An 18,863-nucleotide genomic window follows, 5' to 3' on the forward strand; every position below is an offset into this window, starting at 1 on the left:
AGGTCTTGTCCAGGCAATCTAGGCCAAATTCAAATGTCCAAAAAGAGTCCTCTAAAAAGAATAGCATTTTTTCTTATGAGTTGTATATGCATAAACCATTGCAAATTTGAAAATTTATAGTATCTGAGGGATGAACAATTTTAAGCAATTGTAAGCTCTGAGATATAATATTGTCTATTAATATACAAATTAAAGTTTAATTATTCAACATTTTAAAACACCATCTACAGCACACAATTATCTGTGCTGAAGCAGGAGGAAACTCAAAAGAATAAGCATGTGATCCAATTCAGATATACTTTTCTCCCATAGAAGGACTGTTTTTAAACACAGTAAATGGGATGCGTGCATGCATGCATGAATTTATAGAAGGTATGAAAGCATGCATAAAAACAATTTTTTAACCTATCTTGGGATATTGATTATGAATTTTATTTAAAACGATGGTATGCAATAGGCCAAATATCAATGTTCTGCAATAACCAATTTAATTGCTGTTTGGAACAAGGAACAGACACTTTGTCAGGTTTTTAAGACACAATTTTTTTGTTATAGGTTTTCTAAAATATATGAATTTATCTTACAATTCTTTATTAGCACCACAGCAGCCTTATAATAGGGTGTTAAAACTTTACTTTGAGGTGAAGAAAGATGATTTTACATTAATGTTTTCTCTTGCCAAAGAATTGCTGTGGGCACATTTAATAACCATAATTAAAATAAGCAGCTAATATTTAATTACCATTGATTATAATTGATAACAATTATAAAAGCTTCCTTTATTTTCTGGAAAGCCTTTTTTTTTAACTAGTTAATTTGTGTCTCTCAAGATAACATCCAACAAAGGTTTAAGTCACTTTAAGACCTTAAGGTGAGGTCTTAGCCAATTAACATCTCCTGGAAGCTTTTGAAAATAAAATTTTGAAACAAATCAATTTTTCATTCTTAGATTTTCTGTACCGCAATTTTCTAGTATAACTAAAACCCTAATTATTAAAAAGATATTGCCTCTGAATCTTATGGAGCAACAACTACTCCACAGAACTTTAAAGTTCATTGTGTGAGAGCAAAGATTTGAAGTAAACTTCCCTTGAGAGGCATTAGCTAATAAAATACTTTCCACTTAGGAAACAATATACATTGAAAGATTCAAACTCTTAGCTTCTTGTATAGAAGCAGAGACAATAAAATTTTTTCTTACATAATGTAAATCTATATTAGCCATACCTAGAGGCAAACTTTTCCAGTGATTACCAGTTCACTAGAAGCAAACACTTTACAATTATCAGGATGCAAAGGAAAAAAGCAAACTTTTCAATCTATAATAATTTTATATGAAGTAGGCAAGCCAGATTGTAATGCCTTTATAAGTTCTACAGTCTGATTGACCTTTTATAAATTCTGAATTTGAACTTTATTTAAAACAACATCTGGATAGATCTGCAACCAAGTAGTATAGCAAAAAAGGATTCCAGAAGGCACAGAGAAGCAAGTTTCAAGAACTTTCTCAGGCACGGTTTGCAAAACAAAAGAAAGTCACACAAGCTTCCCTGAGGCTGCTCTGAGCTTTGTTTCTCTTGCAGTGAGGACAGATTTTAGAATTTTTAAGTTTCTTTTGCAATATTAGACTATAACTACAACTTTGGGAAAGCAATTTATCATCTTTAAAATCAATATTGGAAACATCACTATCATGTTACAAAGTTTGACTGCCAATTTATACCTATGAATGCATGACAGTGCAAATTTTAATGCTTCATTAAAGAGACATTGTTTTAAATCTTCTCTTTATAAATATACTTCCTAGGATAAGAATCACATAAAATATTATCTCGATTAGAAGTATCATTAGAGGCCTAGTTTTTTGGCCTGCTTTATGCCATGTGTTTGAAAGACTCTAACCCTGAGTTACCAATTTAAAGCTGTCTTGCTACCAATGTTATACCTTTTAAATCATATCCAATAACTTATAAGCTAATACTCTATGATAAAGACATATAGAGCATATTATACCTTTAAGACCAGTAAAAAAACAAATTAAGTGGCTACACAAATCTTATAAATTTAGACCAATCAAAGAATTTTACCTTTTCTAGCTATAATTATAAGATAAAAAAGCACTTTGTCATTTGCTAAACACAATAATCACGATTGCAGAGAATTTTCTAGGAAAAAAACAACTATCAGCTTGTTTGCCTTAGAATTAAGAGGTTACAGACTCCTTTTCTTTAAAAACAGTTTTTCAGCAGTGGCTCCCCTGCTGTGCTTGATTCTTGGCTAAAGTGTGGGCCAAGCTCAGGCTTTGCAGATAAAGTTTTAGCCATTTTTATTTTCCGACAAGAAACACAGAACATTCAGTCACTCAGACAAAGAGACAAAAGCATACATGAATTAACGCATGGACAGATTGGTTCACCAAACATAGACAATACAAAGAGGGTAGAGAAATTCTCCTGTAGGGGCCAGAGAGAAGGCCAGATGGCTCTGGATTTCCGTATGTCCCTGGGAGATTTCTGAAATCTATTTTTCTCTATTTTATTTAATTTTATTATTTTAAGCCCCACTCCTCTCGCCTAATGCAGTTCTTGACTGTGGACAACCAACTGCCTGTTTTAAAGTTTCTAGTCCCATATTTCGCTGCCAAACCCTAAGTGGAATCAGCGCCGGGTCAGCACTGTTCCAACTTAGCCTGTATCCTATTGCACCTCCAGCAACACTTTAAAAAATGAAGTTTAAAACCAGTGCTAGCATAAATACCTGTTGCTCACTGTGCCCGATATGATCTTATTCTTCCCTTCTCGTGGATCTCCACATAAGACAGCAATCCTTCAGTGTATCCTGCCATTTTTGGGTCCCTGGTTCAGGCGCCAATCTGTAGTTGTAAACTGCCCGTGGCCTACAAGAACTGGGTACTCCTGAAAGGCAGGCTGGGGCTGAAAAACAGACTAGATGGCAAGAAAAGAAGGAGGCCAAGACAAATTTTCTCTGATCGAGGCCCCAAAGTTTACTAAGAGTCTGTGCTTATAAAGAGGGAAAGCCCATCCCCCGCCAATCCATTTTTGGTGCCTGTTGCCAGCCTGAAGACACAGCCCAGCATGGATTGTCTCAAAGGTGTCTCAGCAGGCAGCAGGAGCTCAGAGAAGAGCAGGGCAGTTGACACATCATAAGAAGCCAGCCAAGTCAGAAAGCTGTACCACAGGTGGCCCACCTCAGTGGTGACAAGGTCTGTACCAGCCCGCTTCAGGCTGGGGAAGACTACACAAAAGCACTGAATTTTCCTCAGACTTACTGCAATGCTCAGAAACATACTGGTACTCCAAAATCGTGTGTGTGTGTGTGTGTGTGTGTGTGTGTGTGTGTGTGTGTGTGTGTGCATGCATGCACAAGTATGGATGCTGGAATACGACAGCATGTGTGTAGAGGTGAGAGAACCACTTCTTATAATTAGTTCTCTTCTTCTATTATGGTTTCTGGGACCCAAGCTCTGGTGATAGGCTTGTATAACAGGAATCTTTACCTACTGAGAAATCTTATTGGCCCATGACAAATACTTCATTTTGGACAATTTCAATGTCAACTTTTGTCTTTAGAAAAGGATTTCTAATAAGTGAAACACCACAGTGATATGGTTTGGTAAATCCTTTATGTGTTCTAACTGTTGGCCCTTTTGTATAAGTATATTCACAGTGTTCCAGAGCCGAGTTATGACAAGTGTGAGATAGGGAGATAGGAATCTGGGAAGCACATGGAAGGTGAGAGTTCAGCCTGCCACATAGGGCATTGGAAATAAGCTACTATTACGTTGTACTGTTGTCGAACTAGACCACATAACTCACAACTAGACAGAAGCTTCTGATTAAATTGTAGATTCAGTCTCTCTGACTCTGTCTCTGTCTCTGTCTTTCTCTCCCCTTCTCTCTCATGAATTAAAAAAGTAGCAGAATTATATGTATGTTCATGTGTGTGCAAGGAGCAATGTTTTAATACAAAACATATTAAAGTGAACCCTGATGCACACTAATATTCTAAACATAAATATCATATTTATTCTTTAAAAATCTATTTAATTTTATATTTGCTTACCATCACATTGCATTTAGTTGTTTTATAACATTTATAATTTTATTATTATAAATGATCTTTATAGCTTGCTAAATTGTTGTTTAATAGTGACCATCTATGATTTTTCAGTGTTCTTTCTATTTGCAGATGGACTAGTCATGTTTCTACAGACTCAAAAGATTCTGAGAATCTCAAAATATTTCCTTTACTTAACACAGTCTTGTCATTGGGAGGGCAGATTCCCTCCAGGTTATAAGTTAATTGGATCCCGCGAGTGCCTGTCTAAAACCAGGCTCCCAACAGCAGGGTCTTTATCACTATCCTGGGTGAGAGGCCCAATTTGCTTGCATCCTGGCTGTCTGGTGTATACATGTTGCTTTCCACAAAGAGCTGTGCAAAACTGATTCTGGACATTTAGAAAGAACAGTTTACCTAAAGCTAGTGATATGTTTATTACATATGCCTTAATGGAAAACCAAGTTTAATTCCTTTATCTATATGATGTGCATATTGTAACTAGTGTATATTAAATAGCAAGCATGGTAGGTATGAGATTACTGTAGAAAAGCAATTACAACCATAGTGCTTGATGAAACAAGAGCAAGATTGCCTTTCTACACCATTTAACTACCTCCTTTGTGCACTGCAGGCTCTGTTCCGGACAGTGGCCATGATGGTGCCTGACTACGCCATGATTGCGGAGATAGTGCTGTACTCTTGTGGCTTTGTCACTGCGAGGCCACTGTCCATAAAGATTGTGGCAACATACCGCTTGTGCTCAGAGCAACTGTCCTCCCAGCATCACTATGACTATGGGATGCGAGCTGTGAAGTCTGTGCTCACAGCTGCTGGCAATCTGAAGGTAGAACTGAGAGCTGTGACTCACTTCATTTCTATTCTTAAATCTCAGGAGCAAGTGTGTTCATAAGAGTTCCAGCATCTGGTTGCATTCATCAACTAACTGGAAAAAATACTTTGCTGACAATGAAAATAAAATGTTATAATCTTTGTAAGACAGGATACAGGTAATGCTTATTGGTTACATTTAAATATATGAAGTTAGGTAGCACCGAAGAATACAGTCACATACTTTCAACAAATCTTTTGAAGGCTTTCTATTTATATAATATGCAGCACTTTGTGGAGAATAAAGAAATTAATACATAGAAACCCCTGAACATCATCACTACGTCTTACAGAAACGTTTATTCTCCCACTGTATTTGTCATCCCCGAGGCTCACTGCCTCAATCTGCTAACCTAGGCCTGGAAGCTTTAAGCCTCTGTACAGTCTTATCTAGGCCTAGTATGTTTTCTGCCTATGAGATTTATTGCTCAATAAGCTCACCCTTTCTTGTGTTTTCTGAACTCTTGCTGGCTGGTTCAACTCAGCAGTTCTGGTTCAAAACTCCTCTCCAAGCTGACTGATTCAACCTGACTCCTCTCAGTTTCTTACTGAATTGCTCTGCTTAGTCTCATACTAATGTTGACAATATGTTCTAGTCTCTGGCTCCTTCTCATTCTCTAGGTCATTCTGTCTTCACCTGTGTCTAGCTTGTTATCCCTTCAACCGATCTCTGCAAAAACTCTCCTGGTAAAACTTCTTCCTCACCCCATTTTTTTCTGCTTTGCTCCCTCTTATAGCTTCCCTTCCCCCTCTCTTCTTGTAAGAGTTGAGCATATCCTATTCTATCCTCTGATTTGTTTCTTTGTCTGCCACTCAATAGGTAGCACTTTCAAACGTGGGTGCTGCCTTCTACACACTCTTTATCTTCATTGTTTGGGATTAAAAGTATGTGCTAAGGCTCACCACAACTAGAAACAGTTTTTTTTTTCCCAGTAAACACAATCTCAGGGTTCACAATGTGATCAAATATCCTGCAACACTTATGTAATTGACAGTTGTGGTCACATCTGGACTAGTGGTAATAATGATCAGATGTTTGCATTTTAAAATCATAACTAAATACATAAAAACAATAGAAAATTCAGGACATGGCTGAATTCTCTCTGGAAGTAGAACCATAAAATAGAGCCATATATTAGTTATTTATGAAGCCAAGATAAGTTATTCTTAAGAGCAAGCTCCAGAAATGTGACCTTGGAGTTTTATGAAATGTTCACATTTACAATTTGTAGAAGATATAGATTTTAAAATACATCTCTTGTGATTAAAAATGGTTTGCATTTTACCCTCTATCATAACTCTATTAAGAACTCTGATATATGGTGGCTATATTCTATTTCATATTAGCCTAACATAACTTCAACCCCCACCCCTCTTTTTTGCAATAAACACAAGTGCCTAGAAGCAACAATTTATACTACCCTGGCATGTCAGGATTACTTTGTGGCCAGATAATGGGAGAGATAATACATTGTCCTAGTGCAAATCAGAGCTGGAATCTTGACTAGAATTGAGCTATAGAAGTTAGGCTGCAAATGAATCCTGAAAATGAATTCTATCACTCTTTGTTACAAGCTAATTTAGATTGTTGAATGCTTTGGCTTGAATATTTTCAAGTTTGTTTTGTTCTATCAAAAGAGACAATTTAAGCATTTGCTTACAAATAATAGACTCTCAAATAATAAACATGATGTTTCATACTTCAAAATTCATTTTATGTTACATTGATTAAAAACAAAGACTAGATGAGCAGGTTAATTTTGACCTCTGGGAGCTCTGGAGAGTTAGATATGTGCTGACAGCCTGAGGCTGCTTAATAAAGAACAAGAATCAATATCTCTCTCTCTCTCTCTCTCTCTCTCTCTCTCTCTCTCTCTCTCTCTCTCTCTCTCTCTCTCTCTCTTCTTCTTCTTCTTCTTCTTCTTCTTCTTCTTCTTCTTCTTCTTCTTCTTCTTCTTCTTCTTCTTCTTCTTCTTCTTTTTTGTAGATATGTTTTTGTAAGACAAGAAGACAAGAGAGAATTCTAGGAAACAGCCAAATAAACAAACCAAATGGTCAGGGAACTTTTGAATGACATATTGAGTAAGTTGAGTTTGGGAGAAATAGTTCTAAGGTTAGATTTTGGAGACACTAATTATGTAAATGTTGATATAGGTATAAGCAACAAGTTCCAAGTTCAGTCAGATTTTTAGTAAATACTGGACACTCAACAGACATTTAGAGTTTAAGATTTCTTATGTATGTTCATTGACTGAATTAACCCTCTCCACCTTCTCTCTGGAGCTTGTTGATTGCTTGGCATGTGAACAGGCAGTCAGCAGGTAGCCAGCACGCACTGTGGTGCTCTGTGCATCCACTCTAATTCACAATATTCCTCACTCAGAGTTTTACAGAACTAACCTATCAGGGGTCTTGAGTAAGCAAGCACTACCCAAAAAGCAGGCAGTGACAACTCTCAGTGTACTGAATTCCTGGTCACCAATCCTGTATCAAAATATCCATGGAAATGTAGTCAGTTCTGCCTATGTTCATGTTGCAAGGGCTTCTCTGAGGATAGACATCAGTTTCTATAATGAAATACAGTGAAAACATGAGCAATTGTTTAGATTGTTAGGTGCTGTGCATTTGTGTAAGTATAGACCTAAAAAAGGTATCCATGACAGAAATCCTCATGACTGTATTTTCTTTTAGCTGAAATATCCAAATGAAAATGAAGAAATTTTGCTACTTAGATCTATTATTGATGTAAATCTGCCGAAGTTTTTATCCCATGATTTGCCACTCTTTGAGGTAAGAGCACGTATTCTTTCCATGTGTCAGCACTCCTACCGTAGTGCAGGAGGCAGCCATGTCTGCAGAGCTCTCTGTAGGAACTTGCACTGTGGAAAGCAGTGGCATGTTCAGAGGGATACAAGCCAGTCCTGCTTTTGTGTGAAATATGTTTTCTGGGATTGTTGCTTCTGAAACTTATAACAGCTTAATATTTTATGTGTTTTTACTGCATCATAATAATTAACAAAGTTATAAAATATTTTCTATAAATTCTATGAGAATGTAAACTCTGTGTTGAAAAGTAGTTATGTTAGCACACCATTGAATCTTTAGCATTTGATAAAATAAGAATTATATTTCTTTAAAAGAATGTGGTGACTTTTATGAAATTGTTTATTCAGGATAATTTTATATAAGAGCCAAATTTGAAAATCCTGTTATATTTTAAGGTTAGATTATGAATAGCTGGAGTAAGAAGTATTAGGATAATTGTTTCTATAATAAATCTCTTATTCTTCTCTTTGTCTACCATAAAAAGTCATAGGTCATTGGCTCTTACTAAATGGTCGTGGTGTGGTTTTGAACCATAGCTGCCCTGGGAGGAAGATAAGAAATGCTTCCACGAGTGTCCTCCTGTAGCAACTGTCTTTCATCATTTTGAAAGGAATTCTCCCTGGGTCTAGACTTGGCAGGGCACATATCTTCATGGAAGAAATCAACAGGGAAAGACAAGTGTTCTGCCTAAAGTTTTCCTTCCATACCCTTGGTGCTGAAACACAGAACAAATTTTGCAGAAACGAAAGCTGCATTTCCTTCCAGAGGGTGGGAGTGTGTGTCAGTGGACATGTTCATGTGTAATAGTGCTTCTGTGTTTAGTGATGTCTCTCTCAAGTGGAGTGTGCTTTACATTTCCAGTCAGGAAAATTTCCTGTGTAAGTCAACGTCATGTACTGCAGGTCACCTCCAACCCGAGTGAGATGTCTACACACAACTCTCACAGCAGCAAGCAGAAAGATGAGTATGTCTAGTCTTTACCTGACAGGAGAGTCAAGGAATATTCATTGGTCTTGGTTGAGAAGCACCGGATGACAAATTTCCACATTGTCTTCTTCTTTCAGGGCTATCCTCAAAGTACTTGAATGCTATTGTGTGAAAGGTACTTTTATTTAGAAACCATTACATTTCACTATGGATGGCATACTGTGAGTGTGTGTATAAGTGTGTGTGTGTCTGTGTGAGTACACTGGAGATCAAGTGATCAAGTAAGGGCCTTGCTTATGTTAAGCATATACCTACACATATCAATTAACTGCCCAGCCTGGATCAAATAATATTGCCAAGAATATCATGCCTGTGATGCCAGCCTATACCACATGGCAAACTACAGACCAGCCTGATACATGCACAAAACCTTGCCTACCTACATTTCATGTCCCCAATAGCAAAGGGGAGCAAGTGGCATCACCGTCTTCATTTTATGTCAGTCCAAGTGCAACACAAAGATGACAAAAAACTTGTATCTGTGGCATGTGCATGAGCACCGGGATCCTGGCCAGCCAGGCTACAGTGCCCCAAGGGAGCTTACTGATTTAGTTGAGGGAGTGATTAAATTGGTAGCTCAAATTTTTAAAATACAACTCAGGCATATGCTTTCTCATTAACTACCTCTGAAATTTCACCTTTATCTTCAGAGTGAAAAAAAATAGTAAACTCTCATATAAGTTGTAATGAAATTTATAAAATAGGCTTAACAATTTTTAAAAGTTGTTCCTTAGATCTTGGAATTAACTCTATGTCCATAAGCATTCCATGTAGAGCCTCAGCTCTTACAAATGTACTTTATATGATTGTGTTAGCATCCTTAAGGTTGCCATGATGATGTCCTGCAAGTTTGCAGTACAACATAAGCTCTTACTCTCTTCTTGTTCTGAGTCAAGAAGTATTATGTGAGAGTGCCAGAGACCAAAACATAGGTTGTCAGTTAGGGTTGTACTGCTGTGAAGAGACACCATGACAGACCGAGGCAACTCTTCTAAAGGAAAAACATTTAATTGGAGCTGGTTTAGTCCATTATCATCATGGCAGTAAGCATGGTGGCATGCTGGTAGACTTAGTTCTGGAGAAGGAGCTGAGAGCTCTACACCTGGAAGCAGGGAGAGATAGTGACACTGGACCTGGCTTGAGCATATCTCAGTCCTCAAAGTACACCCTCAATGACACACATCCTTCAACAAAACCATTTCCCCTTATTGTGCCCTAGTAGACTGTGGGGAACATTTTCTTTCAAACCACCACCGGCATTTTTAGGGAATTTTTCTGTTTCTTCGTGCTCCTGGTAGCTCCCTGCAATCCTAGATGTTTTCTATCTTGTGGTTGTTTTATACTAATCTCATAGAAACATATTAATCTCTATCGCCACATGGCCTTCTTCCCTGTATCCACATATCTACACACCCTCTCCTCTCTCTCTCTTAGGTAGATAGCATTATCCTTATCTAGTGTGACAACCTAACCTTCTCCATAGGGAAACCAAAGTTTTCATAAAAGTCTTGTTCTGATGTTCTGGGTTAACCTGAAACACTCAACCTACATAATGCATGCTCATACTGAAATTACTTCTGAACTTGTTCTTGTCTATGTAAATGGCCAGAATCAAAGTCAACCATTAGGTATAGCTAGTTATTCTAGAACCAGTTCTGTGTAAGTCACTTTTCTTTACTAACTTGCCTTTAGTTTGTGTCTCTGAGCATCTATTGCTGGGCCTGACTTGAGCATTTGAAACCTCAAAACCCACCTGTAATGGCACACTTCTTTCAACAAGGCCATACCTGCTCCAGCATGTGAGTCGGTAAATTCCCGGCTCCCTTCTTGTGATGTATGTGTTACCTCACACCAATGCAACAGTTCATAATAGTTTATCAGCCATGTCATATCCAACTTCCAATTTTTAAATTAGTTTGCCAGACTTTAGGGTATGAGTTTTTCTACCAGAAGACAAAGACTCAAACTGGTATAATGGCACTATTCTCATTTATATGAAATGCAACTTTATTTGATACATTGGCTAGTAGAAAATCGTTTGGTTTTGTCTTTTGGTTATAAATATATTCAATATAAAATTTGCACCTTTTATCAGGGAATTACCTCAGATTTGTTTCCTGGGGTGAAATTACCAAAGCCAGATTACAATGATCTGCTGGCTGCCATCAGAGACAACTGCCACACCATGAATTTGCAAATGACCGACTTCTTCTCTGAGAAGATCCTTCAGATCTACGAGATGATGATTGTGCGCCATGGTTTCATGATTGTTGGAGAGCCATTTGGAGGGAAGACCAGTGCATATCGTGTTCTAGCTGGAGCATTAAATGACATTTGTGAAAAGGTCTGTGTGCTATTAATACATTAGCTTGTTGATAATTGGCTTTGTGTCAGAAAGGATACAGGGTGATTTTGAAATATTCTTTCCATGGCAGAGTGTAAAATCATTAAAAACAGAAATCGAGTTGTATATGATAAAATTAGAAGGGCAAAATGAAACAAGCAATGAGTCCAACACAGATGAATATCCTACAAATTTGCCTTTCAGTCTTTAATTTCTTCTCTTTTGGTTAAAGGTAATACATAGGTTTTTTGTTTGTTTGTTTTTAAAAAGAAATGAATATACAGAATAAATTGAAGGTTTTTTTTTCCAATTTTTATTAGTTATTTTCTTCATTGACATGTCAAATGCTATCCCAAAAGTCCCCCATTACCCTCCCCCCTGCTCCCCCACCCGCTCTCCTACACACCTACTCCTACTTCTTGGCCCTGGTTTTCCCCTGTACTGGGGCATATAGTTTGCAAGACTAAGGGGCTACTCTTCCCAGTGATGGCCGACTAGGCCATCTTCTGCTACATATGCAGCTAGAACACATGCTCTGGGGGTACTGGTTAGTTCATATTGTTGTTCCACCTATATGGTTGCAGACCTCTTTAGCTCCTTGGGTACTTTCTCTAGCTCCTCCATTGGGGGCCCTGTGTTCCATCCAATAGCTGACTGTGAGCATCCACTTCTGTGTTTGCCAGGCCCCGGCATGGCCTCACAAGAGACAGCTATATCAGGGTCCTTTCAGCAATATCTTGCTGGCGTATGCAATGGTGTTTGCATTTGGAGGTTTTAATACTTTTAGGAAAATATGTTTTTTCCTGAGAAGTTGTAATGTAAGTTTCTGTTAAGAGATGCCAGTGAATTTAGTTTTAAGACATATATGTGCATATGTGGATATATGACATGACTACTATTCAAATTTCTTCAAGTTGTATTATTTATTTATGTGCATGTGTGCATGAATGTGTTTGTGTGTATGTATGTGTGCATGTATGTGTTTGCATGTGCTCGTGTGTTTGTGAGTGTGTGTGTGTGTGTGTGTGTGTGTGTGTGTGTGTGTGTGTATGTGTGTGTGCCCTTAGAGGTAAAAAGAGAGTGGCTGATTCCCTGGAGCTGGATTCAGAGGTAGATATGAGCTACTAGACATAGAAACTGACCCCTGCGAGAATAACAAGTGCTCTTTACTTCTGGGTCATGTCTAGCTACAAAAGTTCCTAGGCAAGACACACTGAGACCTAATTTGATGTGCTAAACCGATGAACTTCTGCAGCTGATACTGCTCTTCTGCTCACACCTCTTGTGCCTTGGATAGCTTTTCCCTCCTATTTCAGTGCCTGGGGCCTGTAATGGGGTCTCTGATCATCATATCTTCACTGTGAAGTTTCTCTTTGAATGAATACAGAAATATTCACCTGTCTTGTTTACCTTGAATCTGCTATGTTTTGTTTCACTAATACTATATCTGTGTTTCCCTGTGTATCTGTTTACCTTTAGGTATGGCTTCATATCTATTCTTATTATCATTGTGACTTACCTTTTTAAAATAATAAGCAATTTGAATTTTCATTTCTTTAGGTTGATGGTCTTTATATTAATTTTTATTTTTACATTTTATATAATACATTTTGGTCATGTTTTCCCTCCTTCAATTCCTCCCCAATCCTTTCCATTTTCCTATCCATCCAACCTCATGTTCTTTATCTCTCAAAAGAAAGAGAAAGAAAAGAAAATCAAAACAGACAAGAACCAAGCAAGACAAAAAAAAGAAAGAAAGAAAGAGAAAAAGAAAAGAAAGAAAAGAAAAGCCAAAACAAAACAAAATAAAACAAAACAAAAAAGCCCACAAGAGAACAACGATGAAATGAAATAAAAAGCTTAGAGTTCATTTTGTGCTGGCCCACTACTCCTGGGCATGGAGCTGGCTCTAGAGTAGTTCATATGCCCAGTGACATGCCATTGTTCAGAACCAATTTTCCCTTTGCTCCTGGGTACCAGTTACAAATAGCTGTGTAGTCAGGGGTGGGAGCCTGTCTTCACCCATGTCCACATGTGGTCTTTCTATTTTATAGGGAAATTTCAGGAGATTTATGTCTACTGTCATAAACTGACACACTACTTTTTCCACCTCTTTTCATGCTACTTCCTCTATTCCTTCATTTTCCTATCCCTCTTGTTCTTAACCCTCAGCTTGCCTTCTTATCTTACCTTTCCTGTTTACTTGTCTATATCTTTGACACTGCTACTGTATCACTGTTATGACATAATTGGTTTTGCCACACACAAAAATAAGGTTTCTGAAAGGAGAAGGCACCACACTGCTGAGTGAGGGGCAGGAATCAAGAAGTTATATGCATGTTTTCTGGTGTCCCGAGAAGTCCAAATGATTTGTTCACTCTCTGGAAATTTTAAGAATAACATTGCTATTCCCTTAGCTATCATACTCTGCCTACAGCTTCTTGCTGGCCTTTGGAATAAAACCTGTCTTTAAATGCAGCAACTTCATCCTGATTAAAAATGGGTACAGTTTCCCTATTCTTCTACACTGGGGAAGTTTCCAGGTGTCTTAGTCAGGGTTTCTATTCCTGCACAAACATCATGACCAAGAAACAAGTTGGGGAGGAAAGGGTTTATTCGGCTTACACTTCCATACTGCTGTTCATCACCAAGGAAGCCAGGACTGGAACTCAAGCAGGTCAGGAATCAGGAGCTGATGCAGAGGCCATGGAGGGATGTTCTTTACTGGCTTGCCTCCCCTGGCTTGCTCAGCCTGCTCTCTTATAGAACCCAAGACTACCAGCCCAGAGATGGTCCCACCCACAAGGGGCCTTTCCCCCTTGATCACTAATTGAGAAAATGCCTTAGAGTTGGATCTCATAGAGGCTTTTCCTCAACTGAAGCTCCTTTCTCTGTGATAACCCCAGCTGTGTCAAGTTGACACAAAACTAGCCAGTACACCAGGTAAAGCTCTTCCAGACACAGGGAAGAAAGCAAAGACTTTGAGCTTTGTCTTGTAACTTAAGAAAATTATTTACACATCTGCCCTCTGATTTGCTGGTTTGTGCTGCTTCAAAGCTTGGGCAGAACTGGCATCAACTGGACTTGCTATGCTGTTGCATATAAAATAAATGACTAAGAAAAGTTTGATCACAAGGGATTTTTAAGGAACTTATATTATTCTGCACACTGCTATAGTGACTGCCACATATCATGGTGTATTTAGCAAACCCCACAGAGTGAAACACCGAGTCAACACTAATATAAGTTATGCACTATGCTCAGCCATAGTGCATCTCCACACAATCATCAGTAATTCCCTGTGCCTCCCAGTGTGTGTTAGTGCTGCTGTGGGGGAGGGGCGTTGTCAGGGAGGCAGGGGGACAGTTCCAGAGGCTTTGCACTTTCTATTCAACTTTCCATAAATTTGAGTCTGCTCTAACAGTTAATTGTGTTGATTTAAAAGTAAGACTTATGTGCCCCAGGGGTGCCAACATGTCTCATAATAATTCCATAGAACCAGGGTTCTGGCCAAAATGGGCAATTTACTAGTATTAAATTTTTGACTCCATGGGAAGTCTCTCATTACAACTCTTTATTTTCTCTCAGAGAACATTTTGTAGGAAGGGTCAGCAATTTAAAGCCAATAGGCCAAATCTAGCCAAAGCTTACTTTTGTAATGCCGATGAACTCAGAAGTGTGTCAACAGTTTTTACAATATTTTTTTTCCTTTAACTGAAAGAGAACAAGAACACCAGACACCTACATCTCTTGTTACGTGGGCCTTCACCAAGCAGTTGTCAATTCTTTCTCTGATTTCAGATTATGAGACCGAACACAATTTACTAATTTATCCCTATGTATTTAATTACTTTAAAGTACTTTTATAAACAATACGTCAAAGCTTGACTCTTCAGTTGTTCATTGGCATTACAGAGAGCATAGAAAGGACTTCTTTTCAAACCCTGTGCTTTGGAACCTTGTTAAACTCATTCCTTACTGCTGGCAGCTTCTTTGTAGGCTTCTTAAGATATTTTTATATGCACAATCATGTTTTCAATGAGGAAAGATAGTATCCTTTGAAATAAATAATGCTGGTTTTTTTTTCTTTTTCATTAAGGGACTAATGGAAGAAAACAAGGTTCAAATAACAGTTTTAAATCCCAAGTCTGTCACCATGGGCCAGCTTTATGGGCAGTTTGACTTGGTTTCCCACGAGTGGTCTGATGGGGTCCTTGCTGTCAGCTTTAGAGCATTTGCAGCTTCCTCGGTAAGAGTCTTTCTTCTTACATGTAGATTTCAAAAAGCTTATGTGTCCTGTGACCAGTATCTGATTCTTTCCCAGTTATTTACGTCTTAAGATATTTACTGAAAGCATGTTACTGGAGGCTTTGGTGGTATTTCTTTGAGGAATGATGGTAGCACATACAAGGACAGCACAGATCATGTCCCTGGGCACCTCTGTCCTGGAGGTTCTTTACAGAACTCTTGGAAGTCAGGAGAGTGGATGATTCAAGTGATGTGGCACACAGCCTCTTCTCTGACATCATTTCTGTCTGCAGTCTGAGCTGCTGCCCTTGTATCCTTGTTAGAAATACTTCAGAACAAAAAATGTCCAGTGTTCCAGAACTTTCCATGTAGTACGGTTGGAAGAAAAGAGGCTGGACTTAACAGATATTGCAGGACTGAGGTCTCTTCTGTGCCTTGTTCTGTGCAGGTGACTGTCACACTCATAAGCAGGGTCCAAAGTGTGTGTGCTCAGGCCAGAATAACGTAACATGAAGCTTCTAGACATGTAAACAGGCACATCATTTACATAGAAAGAGCCATGGGGTACCTCTGTGCAACGTGCCCTTACATAGCTTACATTACACTGTGTAGAAAGCTATGCCCTATGTACACTAAATCTCAGTAAGGTGCAGTAGTTTACTCAAAACCAGTAGAGCAGGGTGAAAAAAGAAGTCCTTCAGACGATGAAGCTCAAGGTCACAGCAGTGTCCCCAGAGTGACAGTTGACAGGCACTGGCAGTGGAGAGTTCAAGGGAGTGATGGTCTCAGTGATCATCCAGAGCATAATGTAATCAGTACTCTTCCGTGCTGTCCTCCTGAGTTCCGAGCACACAAGTACCAGTTTCGATGTGAACATAGGGTGCTGACCCTGGGGCAGCTCACGGTCCTATGGAGTTAACCATGGGGTCTGAGACTGTGGTAAGAAGAACTTAGTTTCATCACGACTGGAACTCAAGTAAGGTGACAGTGAACCAAACATAATTTGCATACATGACCAGGTAGAATTATAGGAACCAGAAAGGTGGTTATTTTCTGGACAATGTGTAAGTATTTTTATATTTCATAATATTTTCAGGACATTATACTGACTTTGTATTATCGATATATCACTAGTACATATTATTACTGGTGTACAGAACTTTATGTGAACGTTATATTGATTTTCGCATCCTATACAAGTGGTTCTCAACCTGTGGGTCACAAACTGTTTGGAAGGAAAATGACTTTTTCATAAGGATCACCTAAAGCCATTTAAAAACACAGATATCTACATTATAACTCAAAACAATAGCAAAATGACAGTTATGAAGTAGCAATGAAAGTCATTTTATGTTTGGAGTCACCACAACATGAGAAGCTATATTGAAGGGTCGCAGTATTAGGAAGGTTGAAAACCATTGTCCTACACTATTGTGTGTGTGAGAGAGAGAGAGAGAGAGAGAGAGAGAGAGAGAATTTATTTTGTAGAAGAAAACCAAAGTTTTAGCATAGTTCAGAGAAGTCATTAACATTATAAAAAATGTTAGGTAGAATTCATAAGAGTGATCTATTAGAGAATACTAAGAACACGCATATTTAAATGAACATTTTGTTTTCCCTATCAATAGTATTTTCAGTTCTAATATTTTAAAAGCAGTTTACATGTATTTAGCATTGGACACATTGAAAAGATTGAATCAAGTGAGGTGTTAGAGTTTTGTATTGTCCATGGCATATGTAGACTTCTTCATCTACGCTCATGTGTTTGTTTGTATGAGTGTGTATGTGTGTATGAGTGTGTGTGTGCTAATGTGCCTGCATGGATGTATACATGCACCTGCCTGTTTATAGTTCATTTTAAAGAGTACTGTTTTATCTTTTCATGGTAAAATAAATTATATTTTTAATTTTTTTAAAAAATTATCTGTTTCCTCCATTGCATTTGTCCTTTATCCACTCTGCATGTAGACTCCAGACAGGAAGTGGTTAATCTTTGATGGGCCAGTTGATGCCGTGTGGATTGAGAACATGAACACTGTGCTGGATGACAACAAGAAGCTGTGTCTGATGAGTGGGGAGATTATTCAAATGTCACCACAAATGAACCTGATTTTTGAACCGATGGATCTGGAAGTCGCCTCTCCAGCCACTGTAAGGTCTCAAGTTTGGCGTCTACCTATGAATTGCACAATTTCTGCAAATGTTTATTTTTACTTGGTAGCTTTACTCTAAATTGAATGTACTTATACATTCCATTGTGAAAGCAATCTGTGGTCCTGAACGAGCAGGCACTATCTGCTCACATATCATGGCAGATTTAGTAATTTGTTTATTTTTTTCTCCTATTTTGGATCATTTTACAAAATCACACACATAAGCTAGGATCAAGGAATGATATAAAATTAAGTCTTTATCCCTATAGGGTTGTAAGAAACAGATGTTCCAACTCATCTTAATACCCAGTAGGAAACCAGGTCTTGTGCACAGGACTCCCTGCTTAACCCCACCTGATTCTGTCCCAGTGATTAACTGAAGTAGATTTTCTTTCATTATGGGAAATCTGATGATCAACGGGAGGCTTCTAAGAGCTGCTTGCTGTAGTCAGTCCCCTGTGCCAGGCACTGCATGTGGCCAAACTGAATCAGTGGTGAGGCTAGCAAAGGACTTGGTGATCTTTGTTCTTGAGAGACATAAAACAGAAAAGCATCCATGACTAGGTGCCTGGGAACAGATATACATCATGAGACCTCCAACCTTCATCTGTAAGAAGGTATCTACCCATTTACAATCACACATCGTTTCTGGAAAATGTCCTTAAATCCACCTCAAGCGATGACTGCTCCCTTCCTGTCATGTGAGCAGACTGAGCCTGTGAAGCAATGGAACGTTTTGAGCAGTACTTGGATGCTAACCAACACGTGTCCTTCCAGGTTTCCCGGTGTGGCATGATCTACATGGAGCCTCACATGCTAGGCTGGAGACCACTGATGGTGTCCTGGATAAACACGTTACCACAGTCAGTCAGTATCATTCAGAAGGAATTTATAGAAGGCTTGTTTGATAGAATGGTCCCTCTCTCTGTTGAATTCATCAGAAGGCATACAAAGGTAAGACAAACTGGAACTTTAAGATTTAAAAAGTGGAAAACTTGAATTAAATGTATTAATCTCAACATGTTTTTTAAAGCTAATGGAAAACATACTTTTTGTTAGGTATGATTGGAATTTTTTCCATTTTTTTTTTTTTTTATTTCTTTTCCTTGGTGCAAATCTTCTCAGGCCTGGAGTCCAGGCTGGCCTGTACTTGGAGTCTGGCTGCCTCTGCTTACCAAGTGCTATGATTACAGGCATATGTCAGCACTGCCTGCTAAAACCTCAGCTCAGACCAAAATAAAAAGGCTTGAACTCATAATAACTATTATCCAAAAACAGGCAAAGTGTAGCATCTTAGAAATGGAGACAGTGTTATCAGTATAATTATTCTTTCTTAA

General features: G+C 38.4%; 1 protein-coding gene across 3 annotated transcripts in view; it reads left to right on the plus strand.

Annotated features, from left to right (window-relative positions):
- The window catches only part of Dnah7c (dynein, axonemal, heavy chain 7C), a 382,050-nt gene that overhangs the window by 195,796 nt on the left and 167,391 nt on the right, over positions 1-18,863 (plus strand). For 2 of the 3 annotated variants that reach the window (XM_011238631.3, NM_001310335.1), the window contains 6 exons: positions 4,712-4,924; positions 7,660-7,758; positions 10,877-11,125; positions 15,225-15,374; positions 17,342-17,524; positions 18,304-18,480. In XM_011238631.3, the coding sequence (XP_011236933.1) occupies positions 4,712-4,924; positions 7,660-7,758; positions 10,877-11,125; positions 15,225-15,374; positions 17,342-17,524; positions 18,304-18,480 (1,071 nt within the window). Of the gene's footprint in view, positions 1-4,711; positions 4,925-7,659; positions 7,759-8,321; positions 8,897-10,876; positions 11,126-15,224; positions 15,375-17,341; positions 17,525-18,303; positions 18,481-18,863 lie in introns of those variants that run through there. The other variant, XM_006496387.4, reaches the window with a different exon arrangement.

The sequence above is a fragment of the Mus musculus genome, chromosome 1 (assembly GCF_000001635.26).
Source record: "Mus musculus strain C57BL/6J chromosome 1, GRCm38.p6 C57BL/6J".
Classification (NCBI taxonomy): domain Eukaryota; kingdom Metazoa; phylum Chordata; class Mammalia; order Rodentia; family Muridae; genus Mus; species Mus musculus.